Raw genomic sequence first — 20,377 nt, forward strand, 5'->3', positions numbered from 1 at the left:
CGGCACTTGCGCAGATAGAAGCGCCCTCGCCCCCATAGTACTTGGACGTGGCTGTGTTTACAAAAGGGGAAAACGATATAAATACTGTTCGTTTTCTCACACAAACCGCTCGTTTCGTGTCTTAGGCCATCAATGTGTACTTACATTTTTGAGTCATTAAATCATGTTTAATTTGGACTTCTCTGTGCATGCTCTTTGAGGTGGTGACCATAGACCTCCATTATATGACTGACAGACAAGAACGGTTTGACCTAAAAATATCAAAATTGAAAATACTGCGGAAAGAAAGACACCTACATCTTGGATGCCCTTGAGGTAAGCTAAAACATGTAAAAAAATGTATTTCAAAGTGAACTATCCCTTTAAGTGTGACTTAGGGGCAATGATGATTTTTTTATTTATTTTTTTAAATAGCCCTTTATAGTTACCAGTGGCATGCTTATGAAGGCCATAAAATCACATATTTCTAAGATAATCGATTCAAACTGAAGTAATACAACTTCAAGGATGTCGGCAGTTATGAAGATTCTCCATTTTGAATGCGCAGAGCCGTCTGAACAGCACATGAACTCCACATAGTTTCTCACAGTCTGTATCTGCGAGGCAGGTTCCCTGACCTGTAAAGATCAAAGCCTTCCTCACTCAAATACAGGGCAGAATGTTTTATAGAGGAGGATGGTCATAAAAATCCTCAGGCCTTTCAATTAAACAAGAATCTGTGGCCTCAACGTTCCTGAAAAAAAAAGAAGCTACCACAACTGAAGACTTATACAATTGAGCATGTTGATACACAATCACTTTCAGCAGAAGCCATAAAGTAAACCACGCAAGAACAGACTCACCAGACACAGGTATTTCTTAAATAATTTAATTGCAAAAGGGTTTTTTTAAAAATATTTCTACAAGAATGCATTATTTAATCGCTGTTTTTTGTCTTCACCATTAAATACATCTCAATGCTTTCCAAAAACAAAACAAAAAAAGAACAAGAAAAGAAAATATCTTGAAATGTGTCTTGCTTCTCTCAATATAAGTACAGCACTCAGCAGACATTTTCCTTCTTGAACGTCAGTGGTTTGCGATGTGATGAGAAGACCGTTTCAACTGCTTGGAAAGAAAAAAGTTTTTTTGTTTTTTGTTTTTTTGCTTGATTTTTAATATAAGAGAGTAACTTTGAAACTCCGGTGCTGGGGGGGGGGGGGGGGGATGTCACAGAGGAACAGGAGTGGAGGGAAGAGAAAGAGAGAGTACGAGAGATTGGCACAGAGTTACTGAACAAAAATCATGCAAGTTGTGTTCCAAAACTGCTGCGATAAAAAACAATGACAATAGCACCTTACCTAAATACAGTCATACGTACAAACACACACACACACACACACACACACACACTCAAATCCAGTTAAGAGAGAATATACTGTCAGACATGATGAAAAGCAGCTACGTTCAGTTCCCGGACGGCTCTGTGAGTTAGTAGCAGTGCAAGACAGGAACTTTAAGGAACAGGGTTCATATACATCAAGATCAAAAAAGATAATGTCTGTCATCATAAAATCGCTTCAGAGTGTTATATTACATGGGACTCTTGTAATTGAGAAAAAGAGGGAACCCTTAAATGATTTGTGAACTTATGAAACAAAACCACAAACAGAGGAGTACTGTCCAGAGTATATACCATTTGCCCAAAGTGCAACATATTCCTATTCTAGATACAGATTTTAGTAATAACATTCTGAATTAGCTTCTAGCTTTAGTTCTTAACCCATCAGATATGCTACCGTTTTGCATATTGTACGTCTTTCCTGTTTGAAGTGGGGCCGTGAAGACCGGGCTGTAAAAATGAATGCGCTTTATCTAATCAAAAAAATAAATATATATAAAAAAAATGTGGCAACAGATTACAAGCAATATCATTAATTAAATGTAACAATAGAATTGAGTAATAATTAATCAAACACTGTAAAAATATTGATGGTTTAACTTAAAAAATAACCTGGTTGCCTCAAAATTTTAAGTTCATTAAACTGGAAAAAGTGAGTTAATACAATGAAGGAGAATGATTTAATCATCAGAAACTCAAAATTATATGTTATCTGAACTAAATAAATTATTTAAGTTGATTTGACAAAAGAAAAAATGTTATGATTACTACACTGTAAAAAAAATATTGTTGGTTTAACTTAAAAAAGTAAATAACCTGAAGTTGATTGAACTGGAAAAAGTGAGTTAATACAATGAAGGAGATTAATTTAATCATCAGAAACTCAACTAAATAAATTATTATAAAGTTGATTTGACGAAAGAAAATATGATAACAAATCTTGAAAATATTGTTTTACAGTTAATTAATTCATTAAACGTTAACCATTTAAAATGAGTAAAACTTTCTTTAAAAAGTATGTTTAAGTCACCATTGTGGTGATCAGTGTTTGTTTTAGGTTTGTTTTAAAATGACGGTTTTCTCCTTCAACATCAGGTGTCTTCAATGTTGGCAATATAAAATAAAGATAACGTAAAATAATTATTACTCAATTCTAATTTGTTCAATTTAATGAATAATATTGCTTGTAATCTGTTGCCACAATTTCATTGATTAGATAAAGCATATTCATTTTTACAGTGTATTTGCCAAGAAAAAGATGAACGAGGTGAAGGCTTAAAAAAAAAAAAGTGGAATACTAACCGACAGTTTCAGGAAGTATAACGAATCCTGCCGCCGGCAGAGCATTAACATGAATTTCCATTGTAACTGAAGATCTCATTTGAAAACACCCCCGGAAATCCTGTAATTCCAAAAATATGATTTCTAGAAATTACCGAAACGCTTGGCGAGTGAGCTTTTACAAAAGAATGTGTTTAAGCATTGGTACTAACAGTTTCTCTTTGTGGTGATGACGGAAAGGCTTAGCTTTAATATTGAAGAGATTTACTAGGGATCTGCCCAACATTGATGAGATGTTCAACACCTCTATTCATTTCTCTTAAACCATTTTCAATGCACTTCCTCTTCAACAAAGAAACATCATGATGTCATTCCAAAATCGTTTGTTGTTGTTGCATGTCTCTTTTTAAATGTCAGCATACACTGTAAAAAAAATAATTTAATTCAATCAACTTGAATTTTAAGTACAATCAACTTGGATGTTTAAGTCATTTAAACTTAAATTGCATTAATCTTACTTAAGAAGTTAATCAATGTCAAAACATATGTTGATAATATCATATTTTTACAGTGTATACTGCTTCAAATTTATATCAATCATTCCTTTTGGCCTCTTGGGATATGTTACAATAAAATAAAATAAAAAATCCTAATAAATTGGTATTTCTCCACATAATATCACCGATTCGTAAGTAATGACATATCATATAACTGGAGCTCCTCACAAATTGGTTCATGCATTTTGTGCATTGAAATGTTCATCTACAGAATTTGTATGCATAATCCTTATACTCTCCCTTTGTTTTATACACTTACACACAGAGAGAAACACACACACACACACACACTACAACATAGTCATTCTGACACGTACACACACTCATTTTAGAGATGGTCAGTGATTAGCACTGTTTTTACACTGAAAGTATTTTGTCTTGTTTTCCAGGAAACAGTCTTAAAGCAAGATACATTTACTTGAGAAACAAAACAGTATTCATTAGATTTGTTTGCTAACCCAATTGACAATTATTTTATGTTTTAATCATAAGTTTATAAAAAAAAAAAGAAATAGATATCTTCTCTGGAAAAATAAAAAAAAGTTAATATATTGCACCATTTTGTAATCTTTTGTAAGGATGCTTAGATATTTTTTCCTGGAAAAAGACAAATATATTGATTTAAAATTATGGTTACACTTTATTTTACAATACATGTACTTACAGTGTACTTACCTAAAAAAAAGTACTGGTAATATAAGGTAACTACATGGGTTTAGTGGTAGGTCCAGGCTTAGTGCCTAGTTATTACCCAGTTATTGTAATTGCTATAATAAGTACATAGTATGTACATGCGGAACGGGACTGTAAAATAAAGTGCTACCAAATTTACGTATCGCAGTGTTTTACAAGTTATCACAGTCCTTCTCTTTTCTAACTGCTAAAAAAATCCTGATATAATGGTTAATGACCAGCTAAATGTCAACCCATCGTGGAACAGAAACTAAACAGGGAAAACAACAAAAGAGAATAAAAAAAGTGAAATTGTGAAAGCTGAACTACGAAAAGCATCCTGAGTTCACCAGGCATATTCTGAGAAGTCCTTTTGTCAGTTTAAACCTGGTGGACAAATGCAACTTCCTCAAATCCGGTCCTGCGACATCCGTGATCTTTCGCCCTCGGCTGTGCCTCTCCCTCCTGTCCGTTTGAGGCATGTGCCCTTAAATAAAACACCTTCAATATGAAGATGGTGAATAAGCACAAAATCACACGCACAATAGAACATCTGCTAGCACTGGAGGGATTCGTGTCCACACGCTTTGTGGATTTATATTCACTTTTAGTTCGTTTTTTTTGTCTTTATATTCAAGTTATGCGTACTATTAGAGTTTCTCTTCCATAAGCAATGTCCGTCCTTCCAGGAGAGTCTGTCCCTCAGAGTCAGTTTCAGGGAGAAATGCATTATGGGAGGCTTTAAAGATTGGGCGAATCCCAGCCAGCCGCGCAAAAGAAAGTATCACACGCACGCATGCAATCGCCAATCCAATACCGGAGCCTCGCAAGGCAGGCGTTGGGATATGGGCTTTCCTCTCCGTTCTTAAAAATAAGTACAAAATAATCTTATCTAATCCTGTCGGGTGTAAAATAATGCAGTCGTTACAGGAAAACGGGGAAAATGGAAAAGAAAAAGTTGTCCGAGGCACTGCAAGCCAGTTTCATCTGATTAGTGGAGATGATCAGGCATCTAGGGTCGTCTGTTAGCTCTCTGTAGAACAGTTCCACCCCCTTTTCAGACCTGGACGGGCAGCGTTTGGTTCATTTGCAGTCTCATGTCTTGAATGCTGCCGAGAATCTTCTTTTGGTGCCCAGCTAATGTCACACCTATCCGTAACAGATCTCTGTAGAAGACAACAACAAAACGAATACTTAATAACAAAGTGGTTTCTAAAAGAGAGAAAGTAAGTCATTCAACCAATAAACTCCCATGGTAATGTAGCCAGGTGAGCAAATCCCTTTAGCAAATTGTTACTAGGTTGAGCAAATAGAAGAACCCCACCCTTTGGCTGCTAAACTGAGACAGCTTTGTGGTGCTAAGCCACTTCTCAAACTTGAGATAGTTCAAGCGTTGGTCAATGATTTGCAAGGGTTTGCACCTAGGGCTACCAGATGTCAAATTTCACATGGAGAAAGAGTAATTAGTGTTACCACAGACATGACTTGGAATGATATTTCACTGTGCAACAGACAGCAGTCTTTATACTGTAGAATGAGCGTGGTGTAAAGGTTACCACAGGCTTTATGATAAAAATGCTTCCTGTTGCTTAAATGGTAATCTAATCCCTTCGTGAGGTTTTAGTTTACACAGCAACATGTGCAGTTAAAGGCTAGCATAGAAACGTCATTTACTTTTTTTTTTCACCTTCCGATAAGAGAAAGCCTGGAAGAGGACAGACGTTGTCAGGGAGCAACCAGCGCCGTGGCGGCCCCCAGTCTGTCTGCCCTTCTCATCTCTACAATCGCACAACATTAGCAGAGTAATTTCACACAATGTAAAAGTGTTTTTCTCTCTTTTTCCTCTGTTGGTTCCATCAAGCCAACAACGTTGGATAAAATGATAATAAATGGAGCCCATTAGGAGAATTACTAGTCATTAAGAGCACAAGAAAACCACCGACTGGTACACCTGTCAAGTTGCCAAATTGAAACAAATTACCCCTGCCTCCATCCTTTATTACAATTTAATGGGCGTAATGAATTTATTATATTTTTTTCTTTATTCGTTTATTTGATCCCAACTGCTCTCTTCGCATCTGTCAAGACATTTAACTTAGTTACAAATCGTGCAACCTTTGTAGGATTCTTTGTTCGTGAAATTATTTTTGAGAATGAAATGTTAGAGTAAATTAAAGCGAGACGAGGAGAATAATTGGATGCTCAAAAGCTATATCACTAACCCCATTCTGATCATTAAAATATTGATTTTTGTCTCTTTAATTGCCTATTGAAGTTCTGTTTTTACACTTGGTTTGAATGCTTGGTCTGAAACACAGTTCGATTCCATGCAGTTGGCTCAAGTCCATGCCACAAGCTCTGTTATAAAATCATCCTTTCCAGCAAACAAATTTTAGTTCTGGGAACGTTAGTTTTTGGTTCCCAGAACGTTCCTAGAACTTTCCCTTAAGGTTAAGGGAACGTTCCCGGAACATTCTCCTTACGTGGCACCAGGAAATGGTCCAGTATCTCTCCGGTGTTAGCTTCTCTGCATTGGCTTCCCGTTGAGTATAGAGTGCAATTCAAGGTCCTATTAATGGTTTTTAAAGGTCTACATGGGGTCGCCCCTCTTTATATTTCGAGTTTGTTACAGCAGCATGTTGCGGCTAGACCACTTAGATCTTCGCAAAGCTTTACTTTAAATGTACCAAGAGCTTGGTTAAAAACCAAGGGAGATCGTGCGTTGTACATAAGATCTTGTGATTCCATCGAGTGCTTTAAGTCTAGGTTAAAGACCTATCTTTTCTCGGTTGCTTTTAACTGCTCTTAGTTATATGTGTATTTGTCTAATTGTTGTGTACAGTTGGGTCTGTAAAGCACTTATACTCGTGTTGTTTTTAAATGTGCTCTAGAAATAAAAAATGATTTGATTTGTTTTGATTAACGTTATAAAAGTGGAACCTAAAAATAACCTACATGGAACGTTCCTATAATGTTCTTGTTTGGTTCCCAAAAAAATCAAAACACCAAAACACCAAAACAAAGAGGAGCATTCCAACAATTGGTCCAAACACTCACTCTGCAGTCATTTGGGCCACCAAGTCAAAAGAAGCAAAGCCAGCATTGAGAAAGTTGTCTCGGTAGCGGCTCATCTTGATGGCATCCAGCCAGTCGCCCACAGTGGTGAAGGTGGTGTAGTCAGGCACACAGCGGTCGAGGAGCGGCTGGGAGGCCCTACAGAGAAAGAGAGGAGTGGAGATAAAAAGAGAGAGAGAGGGTTAGGTCACGCCAGGCCTCCACCACCAAAACCTCACCCCCAAACCCCCCACCATCACCACCTCTCCTGGCCTGTAGGGCCTGGACCTGCCACTGTGGCCTACTGGCTGGAGACCTCCAAGAGAGAACTTCGAGGAACCTGTGGGTGTGGGTCCAGGACCCAGGTCCATATGAAAAAGCACTTTTCTGCTCTTAAGATTTGTTGCCTAACATCTATTGACACTTGATATGCTGCAACTCTACATTAATTGTATTTTCTGATTCAATATTCCTCTAGAAATCACTTTTTGCTTATGCAGCACTCATATTGTGATCTACTTGGGCAAATCATGCTTACCTGCATGGAAGCAAACAAGATCCTTCTTGCACTTTAGCACAACCATATTTAATGTCATGCACAAAAGCAGCCATTTTAAATAATATTAGACAAAATCCACCGAGACCAGACTTGATCTATGCCCAGACTGGGGTCTTAATAACGAACAATGATGTCTGGGCAGTGGGGATTGGGAGGCAAAGTTTCAGAGCAAAGACACAAGCTCTCTGCTCTGCTGAACCTAGCTGTCTTTTGATGGCATTAGATTAATTAACAATTAAAAGCATAAGAAAAAAAAGTTAATAAGAATGGAACAGAGGCTCTATTGAAGACAAGGTCTGTAGATGGATGGGAAGAGTGATTTTTAATAAGCTCCTGCCTTTAGGGCTGAAGGGTTTGTGGTCATTAACCTGGAAGGCAGCTTTCCTTAATGGAGCATTGTTAAAGCTGGCCTGGCTCTCACGTCTTCGGGACGTTGACTTTAAGTTCAACTGTACGAGAAAACCAAAAGGATAAATGTCCATGCATAACTAACCTAACTCAAAACTGAGAACAATTATTAACTAAATGAACTTTTCTACACAAAGTTGCAACAATAGGAACCCTCTCTCCCTCTTTCATTAAGCTCAGCAGGCAGGCCACCTATCCAGTGGCCCCTTTAAAATCTTGTTACTTGCTAATTAAAACCATTCCCATCTCTGAATTACATGAACTAATTATTCCTTCTTTAAACTCTGATCATTGCAGAGTAGACAAAGACAGGCTCCCACAGTTTCCAGGTTGTTAGAGGCCCTCCCCCAGGACCTACAGCCCAGAGGCAGGCACCCCAAGGTGGGTCAAAACCACCCTGAGGCTTCTTGCTAACACATCTGAAACAATAAATTTGTAGAAAAATGTGTATCGATTCTGTTTTATAGTGACTGGCATCTAGAAGGCAGATAATGTCATTAAATATCTCAAACAGAAAAGGCTCTTGTAAGTTTAGACCCGAGCCAGCATCTCAGGCAAAACAATCAATAGCCCTGTGATGGTGCAATTAAACCAAATGTTTTATTGACTGAAGGTCCTCTTAATTTCTATAATGTCAGAGTTTCTCAGCTTACAATATTGTTTGTCAATTGAAAATGATCTGAAATCAATGGTCTCTTAATTCAAGTGCCTCTGCAACTTTGGCCTAATTCTAAATTTAAAATGAGAGAACCAGTTTGAGGAAGTCTACAATACCGCTTGCATAGATAAGAATCATGCAAACATATTGATTAGCATGACGGTATGAGTCAGTCCATGTGTGCCCTTACCCAGAATGTGTGCTGGTGACCACCTTAAGGCTGGCGGCATTGCGAATAAGTTTGTCCAGGGTGTTGACGATCTGGGAGAACTTAGGTCTCAAGTTTCTTTCTTTCACCCAGCAGTCTAGCATAAGTTGATGCAAGGCAGTAGGGCAGTCCATGGGTGGGGGCAGTCGGTAGTCCTGCTCGACTGCGTTGATCACCTGTTGATTGAAAAATAATAGTTGCTTGGCTTTGGTTTACTCTCAAATGAAGTTGAATAGAGGCACAGTAGAGTGTAAACTCACATCTTGGTTGCTCATGTCCCAGTATGGGCGCTCGCCATATGACATCACCTCCCACATCACAATGCCGTAGCTCCAGACATCACTGGCTGAGGTGAACTTCCTATAAGCAATAGCCTCTGGGGCTGTCCAGCGAATAGGGATCTTTCCACCCTGTAGATGCAAGTGAGTACAATGTTTTTTTTTAACTTCAGTCAGAAGCTGAAACATTATTAATTGCTATACATATTAAAGGATCAAGGTGTGAATGCTGACCAATGAGCTTGTGTAGGTGGGGTCAGTGGCATCATCCTCCAAGAAACGAGAAAGACCAAAATCGGACACCTTACAGACCAAGTTGCTGTTGACTAGGATGTTGCGAGCGGCCAGATCACGGTGCACATAGTTCATATCGGATAGATATTTCATGCCAGCTGCAATCCCTCTCAACATACCGACGAGCTGGATGACTGTGAACTGTCCATCATTTAGCTGTTGGATAGAGAGAGGAAAAATCACAGAGCCATTCATAAAGTGTTTTTAAATTTCCAGGATGTTACTCATGACCTAGCTGATTCATCTCTGAATGTCCCAGCTAGCAGCTACGCTATTTGTCATGTCTATTCAGTTTAGAATGTGTTTTTTTTTTCAAGGGGATAGGTAAAAACCTACTTTTTTGACTTGTGCTAGACCTCAGCAATGATGATATTTGTTTAATGAATTAGATCAATTTGAACGAAATATTACTTGCATGTCCACAAACAGGAATAATAGTAATTATAAATACATTTTATTAAGGTAGTAATCATCTCTAACCCGGAGAAAGGAATCCAGCGCTCCGTTCTCCATGAACTCCGTGACGATCATGACTGGCCGACTCTTTGTGACCACCCCTTCCAGGCGGATAATATTGGGATGATCGAACTGGCCCATGATGCTGGCCTCACTAAGGAAGTCTCTTCTTTGGCGCTCTGTGTAGCCTGCCTTCAGAGTCTTGATGGCTACAATGATCTCACGCCTTCCAGGGAGCTTCAGACGGCCGCGACACACCTCTCCAAACTCTCCTACATAGGTAATGGACAGACAAGAAAGAGGCAGAAAGGGTGGAGTGGAGAGAGGAGATGAGGGAAGAGTGGAGGAGTGTGGGAGAGAAAGGGGAGAGGGACAGTTACTGGTTAGAATCAAGGAGCCAGGGGGAAGCAGGGGGAGACAGCAAAAGAAGCCAGGGCTAAAGGTGATGCTATTAGAGTGTATCCCCAGGGGGCGAGGGAAGGGGTAGGGTGAGGTCAGGAATGCTTAAATGGAAAAGGCTTTCGGATCATTGTTGGGGGTTGAGGTACCAAAAAGGAAATGGTAAAAGTAAGGCAATAGAGGAAGGGGTAAAGGGCAGAAGCAGGGAATGCTAGGGTGTGGAGGGAGTGAGGGTAAGAGTGTAGGAAGTAGGTGGGGACAGAAGCTTGGGAGGATTGGACGACTTGCGTCTGCAGTCTAGGCCAATGTGTAAGCAGGTGCAAGAGAAACAGTGGGATCAGGGGAGGACATGGTAGGGGTTCATCACTTTAGACAAAGCTGGGAAACAACAGGTTCAGGTAGCAGCGTTAGATGTTAAAAGCCTTGTTTTTTGGAGTGTGGCATGGGGCTCCTCAACTCTTACTGAACCAGAATCCTACTTATCTTTGCTTTTGGCTTTCAGAAACTAAACTGTTAACACTAATGTTAAGATCTAGCAAAATGTATAAAACAAAGGGGACTCAAGGGCAGGAAGGAGCACCATGGATGGAGAAGTTAACAGGTCAAATGGGCAGGAGGACAATTAGTTGTCCGAGAGGTATAATCAGGCTCAGGACAGGTTTGGTAAGTTAGCAGGAATGGTAGCTCTATAGTTAGCTCTGAAGATAACCTCAGAAGCTCCATTTTGTAAGTAAAGCTGTTAGAGACATTGGTAAGGTGCTAAGGGATTGTATTTTGGAGCGGGATGAGTTGATTGAAGTACCGCTTGGAGTGAAGTCCTCTAAAGGTATGGCCTGGGTGTGCCTAGCTGTCTTCCCCCTGTTGCTCAGGAGCTTTTGTTGGTTACCTGCGCCAATGACCTCCTCGATTTTCACACAGGAAACGTCAATCTCTTTGGCAAACTCGCGGATGGCCTCATTTGGGTCCTCGTAGGTGAATGGGTCAATGTAGACCTTCATCCCCGGAGTGACTATAGGGGATTCAATAGTGCGAATAGCCGTATGAATCACACTGCCATAATACACAATATTTAAAGCATTTTAGTCATCCAATGGCAAGTAAACTCTGTAGAGACTTACTATATTGTTGCAGTTTTTCTGTGTATTCTGATTCTGAGCCATTACGTTGCTTCCTGTGAGCCAAAGACAATACAGTCAGTTACAAAAGGTTCATGATTTCTTAACTAAAAATAGCAAAATAAGCATTTTGAAAAGGATCTGTTTTTTTCACTGCCTGCCAGCCCCTTTAGGGACATGAATTGAGGTCGATTAAAGAAGGGGAATTATCTGACAATTAAGAGAACAACAGATTCAGCCTCAAGAGACCATTGTCACTTTAGTTGACTGAATGGTGGAAGTGAAATCTACATAAAGACAGCTAAGAAAAACAGATTCTTGCTCCCTAGAATCTTTACTGCCACATTGTTCAATTCACTCCTGTCTTTTAATTCTTTCCTTCACACTTTCTCCACTATAAGTCCATTAAATGCAATGCAATTTCAACCCCCTCTAGTAGCTACATGCTAATGCAATCCCTTTGTTGTCTAACTAGTAACCGGGCCAATAATACCCGCTGGTGATTTGTATCTCATTTCCAATTCAAATTCAGTTTGAGAGTATTCCAAGGCCTACATTTTTTTTCAGTTGCAGACTAGTTAAGAAACACTGCTGATTAGAAAGGAAGAGAGTGCAAATTGAGAATTTTTGCATGATAAGGCTTTAAATACACAGCTGGCTTGCCCTCCGCTGTGGAAATGGTAAAGGTGGCCACAAGATGGAAACCGCCAGAGCCAACGATCCCCGGGATATTACAGAATTCCAATGCAGGGAACATGTACATTTGAGACCACTGGATACAATTTACAAAGTAAAAGATTCAAAATGAATCTACGTTTGGGTGTCCCTAATTGAGGTTCCAAGAAAGCATTACGGGTGACTAAAATAAATTCATTCAAATAATTGTGTTGTTTCATAGGTATACTTTGACGTAACTATTTCTTCTACATTTGATGTGATCCACTTATAAGCGCAATTACTGAATATTATTTAGGTAAGTGAAATTACCTGAGGCAGACAATGGCAATAACCACAACAACAATGATGAAGACCAGCCCTGCCGTTAGAGAGCCCACAATGAGGGGTAGCTGCTCCTGCAGAGTCTTGTCTGCATCAGCTGTGTGAGGCACACAAAGAGAGAAGATATCATAGGAAATATCCAAAGGATCGTATTTCTCACATCTATTTATAGAGTGTTATTTATAGGATTATTAATGCAAAAACTTCACTTCGATTTAAACCAATGCTTGATATGCTTTGGAAAGACATCATTTTAATGTGCTTTACATACCCTGGTGGTTGGTGCTGAAGTCGGTAGGGCTGCTATAGCGGCCATACCCTGCCACCGTTCGGGCTCGAACCTGCACCACATACGGCGTCCCTGGCTTCAAACCCTCGATGCGTGCAGAGCTACGCTGGGCTGTCATGGTGTGGGCAATAGCTTCTCCCTGGTCCTGTGGGAACAGTGATAAAACAAGCCATATAAAACCAGCCAGCACCCAAAAGTGAGCGTCTGGCAGCTCCAGTTTAATCTGTCAGTACAACACATCAAACACGGAGCAGATATGCCTGGCTCTTTCTTCTCCTCTATGCAAATCCTCCTGCCTCCATCCCTGCCAAGCTCCAACTGCCTTGCAGTATCAGCGTTCAAAAGAAGGGGATGAATCAAGGAAGGAGTTAGGGAGGAGAGTGTTAGGGTATGAGAGAGAGAGACAGGAAGGGTTGATGCTGTTGTCAGGATGAACGATTATGTATAGAGCAGAGGATGACAGTGGTGGAATTGTGATTGAATGCCCTTCGCTTCATTGACTTACACTGGCTCTTACCTTCTCATGGTATTTAATCTCGTAATCCAAGATGATGCCATTTGGTTTTTCAGGAGGGAGCCAGGAAAGACTCATGGTGTTGGCTGAGGCCCCCATCAGGTGGACAGTGGGAACTGCAGAGGGAGCTATGTGGGTGGAAAATGAGAGAAATCCCATTTTAATGAAAACTGAATTTCTTTTTCTTGTTTTCACATTCAGAGCATGGTCACATTTAGGATTACCAAAGAGCCACTTTGAAGTATAAGCATTAGACAGCCCTTAGTATTTGGCACTTTCAGGGGCCCAGCCTCTCGAGCTACACAGACAGAATAGATTCTCCTGTGAAAAGCACCATGACAGACAAACCGGAAGGCTTGGTATCTGGTAGATCCAGTCCACACAATCTGTTTATAGCTCCACACACCCTATGTTCACTCCCTAATCTCTTGTTACGGCCCATGATGCCTTCTTCTTACTGTCTGTTATTTATATACAGTATTTGTATATTCTTTCCCCAAATCACTGGCGCAAATTCTTCCTTAGCAGCTTACTTATTTTAGCACCCAGCTTTACATAATCTAAATTGTCCCCATTTGTCCTCAGACCTGATGTTGCCGTCTCCGGTTTCTGATGTTATCAAGTTCTGTTCACACACTACAATAGCTCTCAACATCCCCTACTTTCTTGCCTCTGTCTCTCTCTCCCTCACTTTTTCTTTGTTAAAAACGTTTTAATCCCCAGGTCCGGTTCTTTGATCCTTTCCCTAGTAGCTCTTTATTATTCTGTCTGTCTCTTTGTCCGCCTCCCCCAAAAGCTCACTCTCCCCCAACCCAACACCGTCAACCTCCTAACCCAGGCCTTGCTCAGAAGAGCCTCACCCTGAAGACAATACTCCCTGGGCAGCCCGCTTGCTTACTCTCACCCCGGGATTAAGGGGCCTCATCCTGCGGAGACAGTGGAAGTAACCATGGCGTCCCTTGAGCTGACGGCCCGTATTTATTTTTTGTCTTAAAAAGTGGATGAATATTCAGGCACAGTCCTAGGAGATAATCTGCTCACAGATTTTCCTGAATATTTGGAACCATGGGGGTGGGCTGCTGTGTGGGTGTGCATGTCACCCTGAGATTGACTTATGTGCAACAACAGCCTGGGTCATATTACAATGCCTGTGGTCAATCCCTGATAGCAAACAGAGGCATTCTTGGAGCTTGGTGCTAGCATAGAGTGCTAAGGAGAGAGTTAAGCATATGTATGACTCTGAAAGCTATCCTGAGTCCAGTGATCAATTCAAAACTTGGATTAAACAATAAGAGGCTGTTTCCACAAAGTCAATGCATCTCCACAAATCATTAAACCCAGCATGCTCAAGCCTAGAGTAGATTAGCTGTCTGGTGTTGATGCATTCAGTGGGCTGAGCTATTTGAATATAGTTGTGTGGGTTGAAAGTATCTTAAGAAGGCCTATTGAGAAGAGAATTGAGAAGAGAATATTTGTAACGTTTTATAAATCTGGTAGCTGTGTTTTGGAACATGGTAGTTTATTTCAAACCATAATACAGGTTGATTGATAACCAACTTGAAACAGAAACAACTCACTGAACTCACCAGCTTGGTTGGTGGTGATGTTAACAGAGGCAAAGTGGGGCGCGTAGGGACTCTTGTTGGAGACTCCATTGACGGCCTGAATCTCAAAGCTGTACTGGGTGTGAGCCTGAAGGTTTCTGACCGTCACGTGTCTCTCAGTAAGCCCAAGGTGGCGGGGAGAGATGTCCACATTGTCATCACACCGTGTGCAGGTACCACGTTCGGGCAGGCATTTCTTACAGATGACGTTGTAGAGAAGGTCCTCCCTTCCGCCTTGGTCACGTGGATCGCTCCACTCAAGTACAAGCGATGTCTCGTTTACGCTGGAGATGACGCTGCGTGGAGATGAGGGCACAGCTGCAAAAATAAAATAGATGTGTCATGTTATACTTCTGAAGACGCAGTTAAACATTCAAATTAGTTAAGTGCTTGTTGATAATTTAGCATTCATAATAACCCTATTTAACAGACCAGGCTAACGTGGTTTACTTGCCTTCCGACAGGTTTGTCTGGTCTCCGTGTTTAGTAAAGCTGGTGTTCAGTTGGTCTAGCTGTTTGGGCAGCTGTACTCTAAAAAATGCTGGGTTGTTTTAACCCAACTTTGAGTCAAATATGGACAAACCCAGCCATTGGGTTAAAATTTTTAATTACATTTTTAACCCAACGTTTGGGTTTGTCCGTATTTGAACAACCCAGCATTTTTAGAGTATGATTTCCCAGACTGGCCATTTGACAAGTTCCCTAACCCCCAACAAAACTATTCAACTAAGCAGTGCTACCCAGCTAAGAACATCAGACCGACTGGGTTCAGATGTTTTATAAGCAAGAAAATTGAAATAAAATTGGTCAAATGGGACTTCCTTTACACTCAATGCAGATTAAGTGCTTTCATGTAACTAAAATTAAGCAAAACCTTGTTTTCCCCACTTGTGCTGCTAATTTAACATCAAAAATGGCAAGAAATAGCTGCGGTGTTCACTTGGGAAAACATTTTTTGGATGTATCTGTTCAGAGTACTGACAATGAACATAAATAAGCTTATATAAAACAGGAGAAAGGGAAATATTTCGAAAACAATCCCAGCATTCTCCTACTTGTTGGACTATTGACTGAGGAATTGGTTTACATATGGACGAACATGAATGCACATACAGTTGATCAATGTGGATTGTTGATCACTGCTTAAGATTAGATGAGGTCATGATGGGTGAAAAGGAGGTTTTTGTCTAATGTGTTACTTACTGGTGCATCCTGAGTCAGGTGAGTCACTGTCTGCCCGATAGTAGCCTGTCCTGCAGGAACAGATGCTGGCGGCTCCAGAACTCGTTCGACTGTTGGGCGGACATGGGGAGCAAAACCCTTCACCCTGCTTAGACTTGAAGGTGCCTGGACTGCAAGCTAAAGAGAGAAAGAGTTGCTTACTTTTACTCTCAAAGCTTAGTTGCATATTGTACCTTTTTACAACTCATTTTCAATGAATTGCTTCCATCTAGGAATGTGACAAAGCTTTTCATTGCATTCAACAGCAAAATCGATAGCAATTTCCCCATTGCACTTAGCATCTCTGTTTGCCTTAATTTTCCTTTTGTTTTCCATGCCCGCAGTATGCAGTCTAATCCTTTCCATCTTGGCATTGTAAAATACGAAGGCACACAGGTTGTTGCTTACGTATTTGTTTGGCACCATTAGTTTGCTGTTGCTTTCCTCCAGGGAAATAAACCCCTCGTGACTAGACGAGTTCCAGCAACATACCCTGGCCTTGCATAAACCCCATGCGCACATGAGCTAACCGTCAACTTCAATTACAAACAGATGCCTGTTTGTTCCAAACAAGAGCACTTTTCCAAATGAAGTCCTACAATCAATACTCAAACACAGGGAATGTCGATGTTGTACCACAGGAAGATAAACAAAGCCATATTGAAGGCTGCACAGTAAAGTGTGAGCCGTTATCTTATGAATACAAAGATTGGTGTGTCATTCACAGGTCTTTGACCTTTGTGGAGCTCCGACACCATTTACGGAAATTGTGTACACATTGTATCTCATCTATGTGATCTTTTTGTTCGGAATGTCATCTAACAGTCTTGTAAAGTGATCAAGGAGCCAGTTTTTTTGTTTATTAACGGATGGGAAGGAGTACGACACCAGTTCCCAGCCTTCTGAGACATTTTATCAGTAGTCTCTAAGGATTAGGATGAGCAAATAATGAACAGTCACTGTTTTTTTAGGAAAAGATTTGAACATCTGGTTTCTGGACTGATAGTGTTCAAAGCAGAACACACTTCTGGTGATGTTCCTGGGGTCACCTTCTTAGTTCCCTTTCTCAGAATCTGCAATATTGACACAAGGCTTCATTAGTGCAGGGATACTGTTAACTTGGTTGTCTGGGGGCTTATTTGTTTAATCATTAATCAGGGGAGGGCAGCGGTAGGTAGCTAGCGAAGGAACATAGAAAACAGTCGCAGTGATAAAGATGAAAGAGTGTGTAGGCCTTGTGAATTTGAGTTTATCACACGTAACGTATCGCTTTGGAGATTAATGAGTCCTCAGTGTTTTGCCTCACATTTAGATGTACATAAATCAATGTACAAAAATGAGACCATCTAGATTCTAGACCATATGAAAGACTGCTTGAACTTCCCCTTCAAAAAACTGGCTGTTTTCTGAAAGGTTGAAAGTGCTGATTAATCGCTTCCAAGAAGGTAAGAAGTCAGCCCTTTCCTTTCATCCTCATCCTTCCTCTAGCGGCACTCCTGACAGAGCGAGAGAAAGAGAGGAGAGGTGAAAGACAGCAAAGGAAATGCAAATCCTGTGGCTTTTTCATGAGTTGTACACTCTCTCCAGTCTATTGCCCACACTCTATTGCCCAAACCTTCTTTACTCTCTCTCTCTCCCTCATTGAGAGCAGAACATAGGACTTAAGGGAGTGATTAGAATTTGTGGTGAAATTGGAAGCGAGGAGAAAGAATGGATAGTAGAAATATGCAGCGCTAAGGCCAAAAAAAAAAGGTTTTGTCAATTAATATTCATGTGAATATCCTAACTGTGCTCTGGCAGGGTATTAATGAGACCAACGGCCTTCAGATGAAGGCGAGCAAGAGAGAGGTGACAGAGAGATTTATCCCTCCTTTGGTTTCCGGGTGGCTTGATTAGAGAACATTTTATCAGGTCACTGCTGCCAGGGATTTCACCTTGAGCCACCACAAGCAAACAAATGAGTTTTTAACTATACATCAGGACTGCCCACTTTCCCCACGGGTATACTGGTTTAATATCAAGTTGGCAGTAGTAGAAAACTCCTTTATTACTTTGACAACTACACATATTTCTTAAGATAATAATGATAATAATGAGAGTGGTGCTTGGAGATGTATGCTACAGCACAGTCTCATCCCAAGACATCATATAACTGACGTCTTGGGACGTCTTTTGACCATACGTCAATATCCGCCTTTTTAGGGCCCCCTTAAATGTCGGTAGATGACGTTATCGGATCCCAACTCTACCCCAGACCTAAACCTAACTCTAAACCTACCCCTTGGGATGAGACTGTGTTATATGCCAAGGTGTTGTAAATGGATTTCATGGCATTGCTCTGCATTTCCAAAGGTGTTCATTTTAGGCTGGTTGCTGGGGTTTGGTAATAGGTTGTCAAAGTGTTGCAATGTGGTTCATAAGGCATTCTTGCTTGTTATTTTTGTTTATCTTATAGTCACTGCATGGTTTCTAGCTGTCTCAAGATACTCATGATACTCAAGTCCCTCCTTAAATGAACGTACAGGATTTTTCCACTGATTTATCATCGGAAATAGACTGCCTAGAAACGTATCAGTTTTTGATGAAAACATTCCAGGTTTTTTTTATATAATTGACTTCATTGGGAATCAAACGGTTCAAGGTCCAAATGAGAGTTTCAGTGCAGCTTTAAACGACACAAGACGATGAATAAGGGTCTTATCTAGGACCCTTCGAGTCATGACTCGAAAAAAGATTTGTTCATTTCGAGTTTGAACAGGAGAGTCACAAACGCGCATCACAGAACAGATCAAGGCGAGCATTTGTGCTTATAAAACTTAAACTTTTTTATTTATTTTTTAAAAGACCGATCATTTCGCTAGATAAGACCCTTATTCATCATCTGGTGTCGTTTAAAGCCCTTTGAAGCTGCACTGAAACTCTCATTTGGACCTTGAACCGTTTGTTTCCCATTGAAGTCCATAAAATCCTGGAATGTTTTCATCAAAAACCTTAATTTCTTTTTTGACTGAAGAAAGAAAGACATGGACATCTTAGATGACATGGGGGTGAGTAAATTATCAGCAAAAGTAAAAAAAAAAGTGAACTACTGCTTTAAGCGACTCTCAACCAACTCTCATAATAATCCTCCTTTCTCTATACTCAAATAATTTGCTGTTCGATTTAGGTCTTTACCCCAGAGGTTCACTTCTCAGTGACTCTGTCTTTGTAGGTCTTACAATTTGTTGGAAGCAACTGTCTCTTTGAGACCTTTCACTTCTGGTGCCTTGATTGTCAGGGTTACTTTTCTATCTCCATCTCGTGCTCTTCATTAATGTTTCACTGCAGCCCTTGCCCTTGGTCCGCAAATCGATTCCGTTCTCCTCTCACTCCCAGCCCTCCATTTGACCCTTGACCTCCCGCTGTCTGCTCCGCTCACTTTCACCGTGGCTCTGTTACACGCTGGCTTAATTCACCTCAGTTCTGAACCTGATATGTTTTTCAGCAAGAATGTTCCAGTCTGATGGACATACAGACTATTTTACTTATTCATTGCTTTGCTCTGCTTAAATTCAGGTTGAATAACTAAATTTGCTGTTAGGCCAAACACCTCAATAAAAAAACAGGACGATTTGTCCATTCGACTTAATGTGATACCAGGAGATAAGACAAACTGCACAGTGAGAAGAACAAAACACATATATCAGCACTCACCTTGACACTGTGTCTCCTTAACTGCAGGCTCGAACCCAGCCATGCAAGTACAGGAACCTACAGGAACCATCCACTCTCCATCTCCATTGCAGTAGAGTTTAAGAGGTACAGACACCTCCAGAGCGTTCGGCACGCAAGTGCCGGGGGCAATGACTAGTGACGTGGCCTCGGCTCCTGTGGCCGTCTCTGGGAAGACGGCGAAATTGGCGATGGTCGTGGAACACTTCTTGTAGAAAACTCGGACAGAGATTAAAGACATGCAGGCACCCAGGTCCTGGAAAGCCAGATAGAAGCCGGCTTTGGAAAGTGGACCAAAGCTGCGAATCTTGGTGTTGACCCGACCAGACTCCAACATAGAGAAGCTCTCATCCGGAGCAATGGTGTCCACCTTAACGTAAGGGTTCTCCATCCAAAATGGACTGGTGGCGGTGGCTGAATCCGAGTCAGACTCATAGTAGAACAGATTGAAGGTCTCTTTACATGATCCTGGAATGTTGGGAATACTGTTGCAATCTCGTACGGTGAACTTCATCTCCACATAAACACGAAGAACATCCTTTCGGGGGATGAAGTCGCTGCGAAGCCAGTTGTTCTGGTTGAGCTCACGAACATTGCACACCTGGTATGTTCGGATGGGGTTCATGGCATCATCATAACCGCTTACTTCCTCCCACTGAGAAAAAAAAAGAGAGGGAAACACTGTAAGCCATAGATATACAACAACTTACAAGTTCACC

General features: G+C 40.8%; 1 protein-coding gene across 6 annotated transcripts in view; it reads right to left on the reverse strand.

Annotated features, from left to right (window-relative positions):
- Positions 1 to 852: 852 nt before the first annotated feature.
- ephb3b (eph receptor B3b) overlaps positions 853 to 20,377 on the reverse strand; it is a 53,598-nt gene continuing 34,073 nt past the window's right edge. Inside the window, exons 3-16 of one of the 6 annotated variants that reach the window (XM_039668633.2) lie at positions 19,641 to 20,313; positions 15,930 to 16,085; positions 14,709 to 15,044; positions 13,126 to 13,250; positions 12,591 to 12,753; positions 12,308 to 12,416; positions 11,324 to 11,376; positions 11,092 to 11,214; positions 9,831 to 10,078; positions 9,291 to 9,506; positions 9,039 to 9,188; positions 8,761 to 8,954; positions 6,949 to 7,104; positions 853 to 5,057 (exon numbers count right to left, since the gene is read on the reverse strand). In XM_039668633.2, coding sequence (XP_039524567.2) covers positions 4,949 to 5,057; positions 6,949 to 7,104; positions 8,761 to 8,954; positions 9,039 to 9,188; positions 9,291 to 9,506; positions 9,831 to 10,078; positions 11,092 to 11,214; positions 11,324 to 11,376; positions 12,308 to 12,416; positions 12,591 to 12,753; positions 13,126 to 13,250; positions 14,709 to 15,044; positions 15,930 to 16,085; positions 19,641 to 20,313 — 2,811 coding nt within the window. In that variant the 3' untranslated portion in view covers positions 853 to 4,948. Of the gene's footprint in view, positions 5,058 to 6,948; positions 7,105 to 8,760; positions 8,955 to 9,038; positions 9,189 to 9,290; positions 9,507 to 9,830; positions 10,079 to 11,007; positions 11,227 to 11,323; positions 11,377 to 12,307; positions 12,417 to 12,590; positions 12,754 to 13,125; positions 13,251 to 14,708; positions 15,045 to 15,929; positions 16,086 to 19,640; positions 20,314 to 20,377 lie in introns of all 6 variants that reach the window. The other 5 variants (XM_039668631.2, XM_039668632.2, XM_039668630.2 and 2 more) reach the window with 5 other exon arrangements.

Source organism: Pimephales promelas, chromosome 2 (genome assembly GCF_988280905.1).
Source record: "Pimephales promelas chromosome 2, fPimPro1.hap1.1, whole genome shotgun sequence".
Taxonomy (NCBI): Eukaryota; Metazoa; Chordata; class Actinopteri; order Cypriniformes; family Leuciscidae; genus Pimephales; species Pimephales promelas.